The 14,989-nt window shown below is 35.9% G+C and overlaps 1 protein-coding gene across 1 annotated transcript in view; it reads left to right on the top strand.

Moving 5' to 3' along the window:
• LOC150097610 (transcriptional adapter 2-beta-like) overlaps window positions 1-14,989 on the top strand; it is a 226,707-nt gene that overhangs the window by 143,887 nt on the left and 67,831 nt on the right. The window contains exon 9 of the mRNA XM_090406959.1: window positions 1,843-1,899. Within this exon, the coding sequence (XP_090263085.1) occupies window positions 1,843-1,899 (57 nt within the window). The remainder of the gene's footprint in view (window positions 1-1,842; window positions 1,900-14,989) is intronic.

Raw genomic sequence — 14,989 nt, forward strand, 5'->3', positions numbered from 1 at the left:
GTTAGGTTGGTAGTCAGCTGGCAGGATGGTAGTCTCATATCAGAGAATAAAATTCATCTTGCTACCTAAAGATGTTCACAAACATTTCAAGTCTAGTTGGAATTCAAACCTCTTAACCTACCAGTTGAAGAGAAGCATTACCCCCTTGGCCACCTATGCAGGCAAACTATATATATACATATTTATTTTTGTTACTTTCACTCTTATGATACCAACAACCTCTCCTTTATTCAACTTCAGTGTAATGTTACAAATATCCCCCAACACTCAATTGTATTAAGAATACAGCAAAGATATTTATTTTTTTAAACAAATTAATGGATATAGTTTAAATCATAAACTAAATCCTTAAAATCAACCTTTTGATATAAACACTTTTCATATCTGTGCCAAATTAGCCATATGCCCAATCTTCTCTTTGGTATATATATATATCCAAATTGGCAGCATCACTACTCTTGCACTTTGAGGCCACTGGCCTCAAAGCACAGGAGTAGTGATGCTACTATTAGGTAAAATAAAAGTTACTTGAACACAAGCACTGCGATACTATGACATTTGATTTAATAACTGAGACAGCTATAAGTGATTAACAGGGTAGGTAGCGTATATAGTACAGCATGGATATGCTGGACAAGATGTTTCACGTCCAGAGCGAGATTTCATCACGTTACTAAGAACAGCATGCAATTTAAAACTTATGAATTGCTTATTTTTGGACCAGGGTTGACTGCAGGTAACTGAAACCACTGAAAGCAAACCCACGGATGGGGGGGGGAGGGCTACTGGATAGCATCTGTAGGATGAAATGGAAGATCACAATTCTCTGCAAAACTGATTCAATTTATATTATACATTTTTAGAATTAACTACTAAAGAATTCTACCTTCTTACTTAAAGAAATACAGGTGCTTTTTTTTTTTAGGAAATGTTTATCATATACCCTGACAGTAGTCTTTGCAACCCATACAACCATATTTGTTGGAAGTATGACCAAAAAATACTTATTCATTTTGCTTATTTCTGTTAAGGGAATTGCTTCACATTGATATGATGTGAAGCAATTATATGCAGTATATGGGAATTTCAGTAGTTTCAGCAGAAAAAGCAATGTCTGCTTTTAAATAACGCTAGAATTTGATTAAATAATATAATTAAATAAACATATAGGTCCAAGACCGAGAATATGTATTAATTTTTTGCTGAACCTACTTCCTGATCAAGTTGGGCTGCAGCTTGAGGCTCTCATGCATGTTTCTTCTGCTGTGACAAAAATATAGATTTAATGATTTTAACACAAGAAAATGCCAACAGTTGTTGTAGAGATTCAATTTTCTGACTACCGATTGGTCATTGAAAAGTGTTTGAACAGATTTTTTTATTTGTTATGAGGGGAGTGTTTTCATGGGGATTATTTACTATTAACCACACTTGAAAATCCTGTTGTAAACTATTTCAGAATTGTGTAGAAACTCAGTTTGAGTCATTTAATCTTTCATTGGTTAAAGAGTGTCAAAAGTTAATATTAGTTTCCTATATATATGGTTGGAAAACAGTTCTTAGAAAACAAAAAGGCTTTTCATTTTGCTTCATTTTTGCAAACATCTAGTAATGGTAATTTTGATGGCATACTTCTCACTACTGATGAGAAGTAGGCCATCAAAATGGTAAGCAAAGAATTAGTAGCAGAGGATCCACTAATTCATCTCAGATCCCCAGTTATCACTTAAGTTATTGACACTTTTTAAATATATAAATACAAAGAAGCATATTAAATACAGTTGTCATAAAGAGTAGAATTGAAACCTTGAGCTTATAGTGTGAAACTTATTTTATTTACAGCTACATGGAAAATAGAAAGTAAATTGAATATTAAGGACCATGCAGTTTTGGATACAGGTAATGTTATATTATATTGAATTAAATTATAAACTGCATTACTATATTTATAATGTATATGTCTGTGCTTAGTAGCATGTTTGTTGCATGTGATCCATGCCTTCGTTTACAGACAACAAAAATAATTCATTGACAAGAATAAAACAGAATATTCTGTATTTTTACAATTTTAAATTTTCATCAGTTATAAATCATTTTATACCCTACATAACGTTCAGTGTATAAACCGGTTATAATGATGTCATTGCCTATTTCATGTGCTCTGTACAGAAAACAATAAAATCTGAATAAATAAGCAAAGACTTTAATTTGTTATAATAAATTATAACATATACATATAGTATTTAGCATGATGATGATGAACAGCCTATTCTTCTACCCACAGCAGGGTGAAGGCCTCTCCCATTGCAGAAGGTTTTGGGTCTACTACTTCCATGGTGACCCAGTCCATATTGGGAGAGTGTATCTATACTTGGGTGAATGAATGTATGAAGGTGGAAGACAATCGCAAACATCCATGCCTACGTGGGATTTGAACCCGCAGCCTCTTGGCTGGAGAGCAGATACGCTAACCACTTGGCCAACCAGGCCGGCAATATGTAGCATACTGTATGTATATATTACAGTCCTGTAGTATGCTTGGGAAATCCTTAATTGTTATACTTGATATCTCGGAGGCATTTCATCGGTTTGGTACAAAGATCTGTTAAGTAAGTTTCCTTCATAAGGGTTGTTTTCACTTCTGCAACTGTTCACACTAATTTTGTCAACCATTAACACTACAGGCCTGACCTGGTGTGGAAAAAAAAAAAACCTGCTGCATCAAAAATTCTGCATCTGCTTGGCTAGTCAAACAGCTTATATATAGTAATTTTTTTTTTTCACCAGAGGTCAGCCCATTAGTGTTAATGGCACCTCTGGCTAATGTGACTTGAGCATACTAGATGCATTGTAATGCTACGTGTCTCTTTGTATACTTGTATGCTCCAGATGATAACCTTGATACGAAGGTGGAAGCATCATGTGATTATTTTGGGGTTATGATGGGGATGGATATAGGGTTAGTGAGATGGATAGGAGGGGGTGGTTGATGGAGAGATACCAGAGAGTGGTTTATTCAGGAGTTGAGTCTAAAAGACGGCTTGTGACTAGTGGTGTGCCGCAGGGATTTGTTCTTAGACCACTACTTTTCAATTTGTTCATCAATGATATAGGAAAGGATCTGAGAGGAAGTGTTCACTTGTTAGCTGATGATGCATAGTTGGGTAGAGCAATTGTGAGTGCACAGGATGTCAAAATTTTGCAGGATGATTTGGATAGTTTGGAGGACTGGGCTAGGAAAAATGGATGTCAATTTAATGTGGCAAAGTGTAAGGTTATGGGGTGAAAAGAATAGCAGCAGTATATCACATTGGTGGAACTGTACTCCAGGAGATTGATGAAGCCAGGGATTTGGGAGTGTTGGTGGATAGGGAATTGAAGTTTAGGGGGCACACTGCAAAAGTGACTAAATCAGCTCATCAAATCACTTGGCTTCTGAAAAATACTTTAACAAGCAGAGACAAACAAGTTATTGTTCCTCTGTATCGAGCCTTGATAAGATCCCATCTGTACTACTGTGCCCAGTTATGGGTGCCAGGGTTTCTTCGTGATGTGGAGGAAGTGGAGAGGATCCAGAGACGAGTGACCAAGATGATAGCAGGTCTGTGGAATGAACCTTATGAGAATAGGTTGAAGATTTGTGGGTTGCAAAAATTGGTCGATAGGCAGAAAAGGGGTGATAAGATTGAGACATTCAAATTACTGAAGGGTTACTATAAGATTAATCCAGAAGATATTTTTGAAAATATGACTGGTGGTGGGAGGACTAGGGGCCATGCATGGAAGCTGGGCAAGAATGTGGTTAACAAGGGTGTTAGAGCTAGATTTTTTACTTGGAGAGTGGTGAATGAGTGGAATAAGCTGCCAGAGTCTGTGGTGGGTGCTATGACCGTGAATTAGTTCAAGGCAAGGTATGATAGATACTGTGTGAATGTCGAATAGTTGTTCTTGACATGATGTTATGGCCTCCCTCGATGAGTCTGTCGACTCCTTGGTGTTGCCCGGAATAATAATAATAATAATAACTTCCTATCTACAATTTTCCTCCAAATCAGTCTGTCACTTGTCAAGACTCCAATATTATCAGATCTTATATTTCTATCGTCTAAGGCACATTGTACTGTATCAATACACCTATATCTTGGTCTTCCTCTGGGTCGTTTTCCTGCCAACCTGGTAGAGAACACTTGTTTTGCTAATCTTTCCTCGTCCATTCTGTTTAAGTGACCATACCACCTGAGATTAGCTCTGCTAACGCACTCCTGGATGCCGACAATGTCAAGTTCTTTCCTAATATCCTCGTTTTTAATATGATATTGCCATTGTTGCCCATCTGTTCACTCCTATAGTCTTTCTCAGGACTCTCATATCTGCGGTCTCTAGTCTTTGGTCCAGTGTTTTACTTCTGACCCAGCTCTGAGATCCATAAGTTAAAACTGGTTTGAACACTGTCTTGTATACAGTTAATTTAGTGTTCCGACTAATTTCTCTGTTATTCCATATGAGTTTATTCAATTGACTTCCTACCATACCAGCTTTGTTGATTTTGTTGTCTATTTCCATATTTAATTTACCATCTTCACTAAAAATCGTGCCTAAGTAGCTGAAATGTTTTACTTGTTCCACAGGTTCCCCGTTCACAACCCAGTTGACATATTCAACAATTCTACCTATTTTCATTGTCTTTTTAATGCTGACCTTCATACCATATCTATTACAACAGCTATTCAATTTAGTCAGAGAATCTTGCAAACTTGTAGCGGATTTATTTAGAAGTATAACATCATCCGCATAAAGCAAAGAGCTGACATTAACATTTCCAATTCTGATATAATGTTTAATACCACTTTCCTTCATAATGTGATCGATATAGATAATGAATAACAGAGAGGATAATGTACATCCTTGTCTCACACTAGATTTAATATTAAACCATCTTCCTGTACATCTTTCAATTCTAACTGCCAACTTACAACTCAAATACAGACTAAGTATTGCTTGATATAATGACCCATTGACACCATATAACTGTAGCGTATTGAATATCTTCTCTCTTTGCACCTTGTCATAAGCCTTTTCCAGATTGACAAAACTTAAATACAGATCTTTGTTATATTCCCATGCTTTCTCGACTATTTGTTGTAAAGTGAAGATCTGATCCTGACAGCCTCTATTTGGCCTGAACCCAGCTTGTTCTTCACCAAGCTTTTCTTCTATAATTCTTCTCAACCGTTTCTCAAGTATACTTGCATAGATCTTGCCAGGAACACAGTAGGGAAATACCTCCTTTCAGTTGTATTTCCCTTTTTATATATGGGCACTATTAGAGCTCTACTCCAATTATCAGGAATTCGTCCCTCTGTCCAGCCTTTCTGAACTATGTATAAAAGTCTTACAGTGGCTGCACTGCATAGTTCAGAAAGGCTGGACAGAGGCATTTCTGGTCGAATATCATCTACTCCTGCTGCCTTTCCACATTCAAGCCTTTGATGGCTTTTTCTACTTCAAGTATGGATATGTATTCCTGACTGTATGCCTGTCGAGTGTTTTTTACCACTGTGCTATCACTGCTTGTTTTATTTAGCAATTAAGGTGACATGAAAACAGGAGAAAAAGATATCCTTGAAGTATGGAGATCTTTTTCTCCTGTTTTCATGTCACCTTTATCATCTCTAACTCCTTTTACAGCACTCTTTCCTCCATTTCTAAGCTTCTTCAACAACCTCCAGAATATCTTACCACCTTCTTGAAATTTATTTTCTATGTTCTTGCCAAAGTCCTCCCATGACTTTTGTTTAGCTAGTTTTACACAATGTTTTGCTTTCTTACATTTGTCTCTGTATTCTCTAAGAGCAATCTCATAGATGATATCCAACCAAGAAATATTATCCTTTCATTTAACTCCCCACAAATCTCTAATTAGTGTCAATGCAGCCTATGTGAATTGTCCTGCAAGCCTCTAAATCCCAAATCCTATGAGGTACTTCAAGTGCCAGAAGTATGGTTATACTTGAGCTGCTTGTTGTGGCTCTGCCATCTTTATTTAATGTGGCAATAAAGAGCACATGTGCAAAACACCTACATGCATCAGCTTTCAGAGAGGACAGCTTACTCACAAGCATGTGAAAAGTGGATGAGAGAGAAAGATCCAAAATATCAAAATGAATCATAATATTTCATGTTAGGAAGTGTATATCAATTTTGTTTTCCCACAACATCTAGTTTAAAACCCACTTATCCTGCAAAGGTAACAATTAAAATAAAAACAACAACAAAAAAAAAAGTAAAAGAACATTTACTCAATATGACTGTCTCTCCTACTCCTCACAGTTACATCATCCTTGAGTGCTACGATCTAGGCTACTTATTAAAACATATTGTTTTTAAATAAGTACAGTTACTCCAGAAAAGAAATCTCTTCAAATGAAAATCCTCTTGTAGGAGGAGATATAAACACACTCATAAAACAAATCAGATTATTCCAGCAGAATAATTAGATGGCTGCATGTTCAAAGGATACCTTAAAATTGGAAGATTCAATAAGATCAGAAGTTCTTGAAAGAAAGAAAAGAGAGAGAGGTTCTCTCTAAAACCAGTGTTGCACAGGGCTTCTGGTATACCAAACTTTTAAAGTGCATTGTATGATTATTTTTTTTTTCATGTTAAAGAAAATTATACCATGTGCTTGTTTCTTTGATAAATGTATTTTTAATGTCTGTTTCCATCATATTAAATGATGCAATGCATATTGATTTTTACAGAAGCTGATTATGTATTAGGGAAAAAAAAGGTAGTTCTCTAGAAGTTATAAAAAAACAGAATTAACCATTTTGTCCCCTTTCAAGATCTTGCAGGTCAGAACTCGTGGATAATTTGTTGAAATTTTTGGATCCTTACTTGGATTTGGAAATGTAATAATTGCTCTTTTCCAAGAAATTCATCCTCTGAAGGAATCTATTGTAGAGGCAGAGCAGTTGGTCCACTGATAGTTGACCATCTGATAATAGATGTTATCCTGCAGTGTTTACTCATCATGGAAGTGTAGCAGTTCCTTTATTTTTTAATGGCTGTTGTACAGCACCAGACTGTTTGAAGAGAACAAAGTTGGATTTTTTCTTCTTTACTTATTAAGATGGGAGATGAATTTCATCACTGTCCTAAAATGGCTTGAAAAAAAGTTCCATGTTTGGTTTTTAGAGCAGGGTTTCTGGACTATGTAAAAAAAAATAAAATCACAAAAAAATTTATAAAATTGATAAATAAAAAAATCTTTATTCCACCCAAGTACAATTGTACTACAGGTTTAATAATCTTTCGTGTGTGGGAACAACATAAAAAAATAAAAATAATAAGGCCAAGAATTCTGGTGGGAGGGGACAAAGCTCTCTGGAGTTAACAGCTGCTTTTGTGTCAGCAGTTGTACATTCGTTATATTTCAGGATTGAGAGGAATAGATGGTATATCTGCACGTCATTTTATACATGTAGATTTTTGTTCAAGACTAGTTGATCTGGTTATCAAAGATGTAAAATGGATCCAGGAATCCTTTTGGTCCTGATAGTTAAAAGAACTCCTGACATGCTTCAGCATGCTTGAATGCAAAAGTTTCTTGTGAATCTGCAGAAGATTTCCCAAGCTATATCTTGAGCTTTCTTAGTTGTTGTGCATTCTTCTACTCATGATTTGAGAAAAGGTGGTAAGAAACTTGATGTTTTGAGTATTGGAATGTGGCAGCTTGTATTGTATTGTATGCAGTGCCACATGATTCATTTACTGTTTTGCTGATTGAAGGAGAGCTGACTGTTACTGAATGAAATTCTGCTAGGTATTCTTGTGAGCTTATTCTATTTTTTATCATGATATCCATATCAATGGGGAAAACAACAGCAGTGTTTACCACTGCTGTTGTTTTTAGCAATGTTCAACAGTGTTCTCCACTCCTTTCCCCCAGTGCTTAAGCAGTGAGAAAAAGGAGTGGAGAACAGATTATTAAGTTGGCAGCAGTAGAGAGGGAGAGATCATGAAAAGCCCTTATAAAGGTTCTTCACATCCTGCACTGGTTTTGATCCTTGTCTTTCTAGCCAAAAGACATTGTCAAAACCAACTGAACTTATAGATTCATACAATCTTTATATTCATAGGTTCAAGATGGCTTTTGAGGCATATGAGGTAACTACTATATCAAGACTCTGAAATTCCTCTTTTGTGGCTTATTTCTTTTTGGTTCGTTAGCTAGGAATGGGGAAGGAGCACATTTACAGAATTAATCTTTATTAGTATATAATGTTCCAATTTAAAAGTATTTTATATATTAATCACAGAAAATCTTATCAGAACACACAAGATTTAATACATAAAATCAGGAGTATTAAACTATGATTAATTGGGAAATTAATTATGTCGTAATTTCGGATATTACAACATGGAAAGGATTTATGACTTTCAGATGTTTGTGGTACGAATAGTGAGTGTACTTTGCAGTAGTATAATCCCCCCCCACCCATCCAATCCTTCACTTCTGGATATTGATGATTACTTTTTTTCATCATCATCAAATTCCTGCCATGTGCCCTCAAGGGGTGTACAGGATATGATAGTACTACATGAAAAATTTACATCATTACTAACTCCCTATCTACAATTTTCCTCCAGATCAGTCTGTTAGTTGTCAAGACTACAATATTATCAGATCTTATATTTCCGTCGTCTAAGGCACTTTTGTACCATATCAATCTACCTATATCTTGGTCTTCCTCTGGGTCGTTTTCCTGTCAGCCTGGCAGAGAACACTTATTTTGCCAATCTTTCCTTGCCCATTCTGTTTAAATGACCATACCACCTGAGATTAGCTCTGCTAACGCATTCCTGGATGCTGACAGTCTAGTTCTTTCATAATATCCTCGTTTTTAATAGGATAGAGCCATTGATGCCATCTGTTCACGCCTATAATCTTTCTCAAGACTCTCATATCTGTGGTCTCTAGTCTTTGGTCAAGTGTTTTACTTCTGACCCAGCTCTCAGATCCACAAGTTAAAACTGGTTTGAACACTGTCTTGTATACAGCTAATTTAGTGTTCCGACTAATTTCTCTCTTATTCCATATGAAATTATTCAGTTGACTTCCTACCATACCAGCTTTGTTGATTCTGTTGTCTATTTCCATATTTAATTTACCATCTTCACTAAACATCGTGACTAAGTAGGTGAAATGTTTTACCTGTTCCATAGGTTCTCCATTCACAACGCAATCGACATTTTCAATGATTCTGCCTATTTTCATTGTCTTTGTGTTTTTATTGCTGAACTTCATACCATATCTATTACAACAGTTATTCAATTTAGTCAGGGAATCTTGCAAACTTGTAGCGGATTTATTCAGAAGTATAACATCGTCCGCATAAAGCAAAGAGCTGACATTAACATCTCCAATTTTGATATCATGTTTAATACCACTTTCCTTCATAATGTGATCCATATAGATAATGAATAACAGAGAGGATAATGTACATCCTTGTCTCACACCAGATTTAATAATAAACAATCTTCCTGTACTTTCATCAATTCTAACTGCTGACTTACAACTCAAATAAAGACTAAGTATTGCTTGATATAATGCCCCATTGAAACCATATAACTGTAGCGTATTGAATAGCTTCTCTCTTGGCACCTTATCATATGCCTTTTCCAGATCTACAAAACTCAAATACTTCGTTATATTCCCACGATTTCTCCACTATTTGTGGTAAAGTGAAAATCTGATCCTGACAGCCTCTATTTGGCTGGAATCTAGCTTGTTCTTCAGCAAGCTTTTCTTCTACAATTCTTCTCAACCGTTTCTCAAGTATACTTGCATATATCTTACCAGGAACACTCAGTAGGGATATACCTCTGTAATTCCCACGTTCAGTTTTATCATCATCATCAAATTCCTCCCATGTACCCTCAAGGGGTGTACTGGATATGATAGTACTACATGAAAAATTTACATCATTACTAACTTCCTATCTACAATTTTCCTCCAATTCAGTCAGTTACTTGTCAAGACTCCAACAATATCAGATCTTATATTTCTATCGTCTAAGGCACTTAGTACCGTATCAATCCACCTATATCTTGGTCTTCCTCTGGGTCATTTTGCTGCCAACCTGGCAGAGAACACTTGTTTTGCTAATCTTTCTTCGCCCATTCTGTTTAAGTGACCATACCACCTGAGATTAGCTCTGCTAACGCATTCCTGGATGCTGACAATGTCAAGTTCTTTCCTAATATCCTCGTTTTTAATATGATATTGCCATTGATGCCATCTGTTCAAGCCTATAATCTTTCTCAGAACTCTCATATCTGCGGTCTCTAGTCTTTGGACCAGTGTTTTACTTCTGACCCAGCTCTCAGATCCATAAGTTAAAACTGGTTTGAACACTGTCTTGTATACAGCCAATTTAGTGTTCCAACTAATTTCTCTCTTATTCCATATGAATTTATTCACTTGACTTCCTACCATACCACCTTTGCTGATTCTGTTGTCTATTTCCATATTTAATTTACCATCTTCAGTAAAAATCGTGCCTAAGTAGCTGAAATGTTTCACTTGTTCCACAGGTTCTCCATTCACAACACAGTTAACATTTTCAGTGATTCTGCCTGTTTTCATTGTCTTTGTCTTTTTATTGCTGACCTTCATACCATATCTATTACAACAGCTATTCAATTTAGTCAGAGAATCTTGCAGACTTGTAGCGATTTATTTAGAAGTATAACATCATCCGCATAAAGCAAAGAGCTGACATTAACAAATCCAATTTTGATATCATGTTTAATACCACTTTCCTTCATAATGTGATCCATATAGATAATGAATAACAGACGGGATAATGTACATCCCTGTCTCACACCAGATTTAACATTAAACCATCTTTCTGTACTTCTTTCAGTTCTAACTGCTATACTTACAACTCAAATACAGACTAAGTATTGCTTGATATAATGACCCATTGACACCATATAACTGTAGTGTATTGAATAGCTTCTCTCTTGGCACGTTGTCATATGCCTTTTCCAGATCGACAAAACTTAAATACAGATCTTTGTTATATTCCCATGCTTTCTCGACTATTTGTTGTAAAGTGAAGATCTGATCCTGACAGCCTCTATTTGGCCTGAACCCAGCTTGCTCTTCACCAAACTTTTCTTCCACAATTCTTCTCAACTGTTTCTCAAATATACTTGCATAGATCTTGCCAGGAACACTCAGTAGGGAAATACCTCTGTAATTCTCACATTCAGTTTTATTTCCCTTCTTATATATGGGTACTATGAGAGCTCTACTGCAATCATTGGGAATTCATCCCCCTGTCCAGGCTTTCTGAACTATGCAGTGCAGCAAATGTAAGAAACTTATACCACCATACTTCAGCATTTCTGGTCGAATATCATCTACTCCTGCTGCCTTTCCACATTTCAAGCCTTTGATGGCTTTTTCTACTTCAAGTATGGATATGTATTCCTGACTGCAATCCTGGTCAGTGTTTTATATCACTGTGCTGTCATCACTGCTTGTTTCATTTAGCAGTTTTTCATAGTAATTACTCCATACATCAAGGATATCTTTTTCATAGGTGTTAGTAATAACCAGTCCATGTCCTGAACAGAAATCCAACAGATATTGCGATTATTATTAGCTTTGCTCTTTTCTCCAAATTTTCCCAAAATATTTTTGTATGTCTGACAATCATTTCCTACTCTACTATTTAGATCCCCAACAAGGACCAACTTTTCCTTTTTCATTGTGTCAGTTGCTTTTTCTAAACCATCAAAAAATTCCTCCACTTCTACCTTGGTAGAACCGTCTGTGGGACCATAGTCACAAATAAGTCTCTTTGTCCAGTTCCCCATTCTCATATTTGCCCACATTACTCTATTTGAGACTGACTGCCATTCAAGAAGATTAGCCTTGTATTTTGTGTTGAATACTATGGCTACTCCTTTTCCTTGATTGTCATTGCCTGAATATAACATTTTGTATTTATTGCTCAGAATGATCTCACCAGTTTTTGTCTCTTTTGTTTCAGTCATCCCTATTATGTTGATCTGGTACTTATCTAATTCCTCAGCTAGCTCCATTTCTTTGCCATTCAGGCTTCTTATGTTGATAGTACTGATCTTTGACTCTGGTGATGTTGAGTCGGGGTGTTTTTTTTTCAGGTTTGTTCCAGTAGCTAACCTTTCGCTGTTCACCTTGGATCCCTGGTGAAAACAACAGGGGCCTTGTTTAACTGGGCGACGACCCCGCCGGCATGAAATTTTATCATGTTGTACCATCATTTTGTAATTTGGTGTAAGCCAATAAGAATTACAGTTTGGTCGGCTAAATCCCAAATTGCCAGCCCATCCTTGTTCGTTCAGTATCCAGGCAGATACCCAACAGGGTGCACCACGAGAAGGTGAGGATTGGCATTAGGTCAAAAGCCCAACAAGGGCTTTTGACCTAATGCCAATCCTCGCCTAATGACCCGTCTCAACATCATCAATCCTCCTATGTGGAGATCTCCTCTCAGTTATGCAGTTTTGACCCTTAAGCACCCCTTTACTTTTTTTTTTAATTTTTTATTATTATTATTATTTTTTTATAACATGTCCTGGTTTATTAAATTCTTTCATGTTGTTCTTTTTCTTTGGATATTTTTTTCAGTTTTTGTATCTTACAATTCTTAGAATTAGAAAGATTGATGTACTATCTGTTGTGTTAAATAGTAATGTCTATTGTTAAGTAGTTGTTCTATCTTATTATACATTAATTTACTGTTTCTTGAATCTATCCTTTTGCTTACTTCAAACCTTATACAATCAAAATCCTACTTGCTACTCTATTGTTATGTCGCTGCTTTCTCTATATTATATCTTGTTCCACCTCTATAATAACTCTCCTTCTAATCTACTATCGTGCCCTTAAGATATTAATTCAGATCTATCTCCTCTTCGGATATTGGCAAAATTTATATTTTGCTGCACCAGCCAATATCCTATAACAGAAGAGATTCTTGTTCAGGGAAATATTTCTAAATTCTAAAGGGATACACACAGTTATTTTATCTCACGCTAGCGCTGTGCAGATTCAGCTAGCAGTCGTAGACCAAATGTCACTTAAGCAATTATATCTAAGTTCCTTCCTGCCAAAAAGGTTCTATTTCATAAGTGGTGGTTTGAATTCGTAATCAGGCATAAACTCAGGTATAAGGTACAAAACATGTTTATTGGAAAAACATAAAACATTTACAGTTATGTAAGTTTAAATACTCAATGGATCAAAATTCATTCTAAGTTAAGGGTTATACTAAATCACAATGAATCTGAGTAAGTTAAATCCTTCAATTATGAAAGGATAAGATTAGGTTTAAGCATAATACTACTACTATATAATTCCTTTCACAAGTTATTCACAGAACACGCATTGAACCTTTCATTAACTCTATCAATAATTATCTTAATTCTAAATTTCATTTTAAGCAAGCCTAGCCATCACAAATTACTGCCTATTAACAACTCTTCTTTGTCCCACAAGGCTTAATTAATTCAGTCAAATTCTCACTAAAGTTCTCTACTAGTGTCCTTTAGTTACAATGCACACAAATTTCTTGTTCTTCTAAACGAATTTTAACATAGAACGAAAACTCTTACATTACCGGATCTTTTCAGATTTCATGCCGCCATCTCATGTAGGTCTGGATTACCTTACTGCCTATTCTTCGGCCATCTTTGCGCCTGGCGATGTACTACGCTTTTTCTTCTAATCATTTCTGACTGTTGCGTGCTGTCTACTGTTCTGCAGGAAACTTTCTCCATTGGGACGTTCTGCTAAGGCTCAATTCCACATAGGCCGTCGTATCGCAATCAGCTCTGCTTGAAAATCTTCAAGCATTCTCAAGAAAAGAACCTGCTGTCCGTCATTGCCGTAATCGATCCACTGCTCTCTCACGAATCCTCCGACCAACTCCCCCCCCCCTCCTAGAACTCGAATCCAGCACCCGAAGATCAAAAGGTCAAAAAGCCCCTAAAACGCCGTGCTTCGTCTTTTATTCACCCTATTCGGGTGCCCTCTATATGTGGTTTTCACCCACGAACCCCATCGTTCATGCCCCTTGGGTGATCCTACACTCTCCCTAACCTGTCAGGTTACATTATTCTAGGTAGCCGCTCTGACGTCATTTTTCCGCGTAGGTATAGCCTCCATCGCTACGCTCGACTCGTACCGATTATACGCGATAATTCCGGATTACTACTTAGAATTTTTCTCAGAATTTTGCAATGTACTAGACAGCTTATATGGGAATTACAAACAATCCAACAATTCCCCCACACCACTGCCACTATTTTGACACAAAATTCTCTGCTTCTCATTTCAGTTATGCAGGAATAACTCTCACTGTATGGCACACATGGACTACACATTATTACAAAACATAAAACAATACTTCATAATTATTAGCTGATGTGCAGATATCTCCTTAATTAGTAGTAGTTATCATGTTAAATCCTGATTAAAGAATTTACTTGTAAAGCTTTCCATTCAGGATCTAACAGTTGTTAATTGGTATTTTAAAAGAAATTTCCTAGATTTTTTTTTGCTCTTTTCTTTTCTTTCTTTTTTTTTGTTAAATTCCTTATGGTTTTTTTCAGTGAGACTAAAATGTGAAATTACAAAATGGAAGTGTTGTATACTTAAATTACAGAATTATACTTGGAAAGATATTTTTTAAGGAATTGTGAACACTGTAGCAATGCATTTGAATTTTTAAGAATGTTTGACTTAATCTACGTCATATTTTCTATTATTATTTTTCTGATTGAGCACCATATTATGGATGCATTAATGATTTTAAATTTATTACACTTAGATTTAATTTGATGTGTCATGAGTAAGTATAGTATTTCTTTCAGTTTTATTTAAAAGTTAAAGGGTATAAATTGCAAATTTTTGAGCATAGACTTTATT

The sequence above is a fragment of the Typopeltis vanoorti genome, chromosome 17 (genome assembly GCF_054136105.1).
Source record: "Typopeltis vanoorti isolate ZY-2024b chromosome 17, IOZ_Tvanoo_1.0, whole genome shotgun sequence".
Classification (NCBI taxonomy): Eukaryota; Metazoa; Arthropoda; class Arachnida; order Uropygi; family Thelyphonidae; genus Typopeltis; species Typopeltis vanoorti.